This window comes from Chaetura pelagica, unplaced genomic scaffold (genome assembly GCF_000747805.2).
Source record: "Chaetura pelagica isolate M959 unplaced genomic scaffold, ChaPel_1.0 scaffold2955, whole genome shotgun sequence".
Lineage (NCBI taxonomy): Eukaryota > Metazoa > Chordata > Aves > Apodiformes > Apodidae > Chaetura > Chaetura pelagica.
Genome location: NW_009953470.1, coordinates 1,716 through 2,583, shown reverse-complemented (window position 1 = coordinate 2,583; position 868 = coordinate 1,716). Strand labels below are relative to the sequence as shown.

The 868-nt window shown below is 63.1% G+C and overlaps 1 protein-coding gene across 1 annotated transcript in view; it reads right to left on the bottom strand.

The window, feature by feature from the left end:
* Positions 1-7: 7 nt before the first annotated feature.
* The window catches only part of LOC104389506 (protein fosB-like), a gene marked incomplete at both ends in the record, with an annotated part of 2,477 nt that continues 1,616 nt past the window's right edge, over positions 8-868 (bottom strand). Inside the window, one exon of the mRNA XM_009998506.1 lies at positions 8-445. Within this exon, the coding sequence (XP_009996808.1) occupies positions 8-445 (438 nt within the window). The remainder of the gene's footprint in view (positions 446-868) is intronic.

The window sequence follows — 868 nt, the reverse complement described above, 5'->3', positions numbered from 1 at the left end:
CGAGGAGCGAGGGGGAGTTCAAGGAGTCCGAGGACTGGTCGCTGCTGCTGCTCCTCTGGTGCGAAGTTCCACAGGTGGGTCCTCCCTCTGGGTGGGTGAACACAAACGGAGACGGACATTGGGGGTGGGGGGACCCCCCGGGGAACCCCCCGGGGACGTGGCAACAAGCAGGGAAAGGTCCCACTTGAGCGGTGGTTTGGAAAAGCCCCGGGAAGGTGAAGGTCCCAGGTGGTTCCTCCTCCTCCTCCTCCTCCTCCTCCTCCTGTGCCTTCAAAGGTCTCACCTCGGGGATGGTGGCCGAGGGGACACCGAGGGGGTCCTCGAAGGGGGCTTTGCAGGCTGGGGCGTGGGCCACCAGGACGAACTCCAAGCGCTCCTTCTCCTTCTGGAGCTCCGAGATCTCCGCCTCCAGCTCCGCCTTCTCCTCCTCCAGCTGGTCCGTCTCCTGGGGGGGGACACGGGGACGTGGGACTTGAGTTGAGAGCTCCTGGGGACACCATCATCCTCCTCCAACATCCCCAGGTCCTTCTCCCATGTGCCCAACTCCTGGGGACACCATAATTCATCTCCATCATCCCTGGACCTCCATCTGTCCCCTCTCCATGTCCCCAACTCCTGGGGACACCATCGTCCTCCTCCATCATCCCTGGGTCTCCATCTGTTCCCAGCTCCTGGGGACACCATCATCCTCCTCCAACATCCCCAGGTCCTTCTCCCATGTCCCCAACTCCTGGGGACACCATCATCCTCCTCCAACACCCCTGGGTCTCCATCTGTCCCCTCCCTATGTCCCCAACTCCTGGGGACACCATCGTCCACCTCCAACATCCCCAGCTCCGCCTTCTCCTCCTCCAGCTGGTGCGACTCC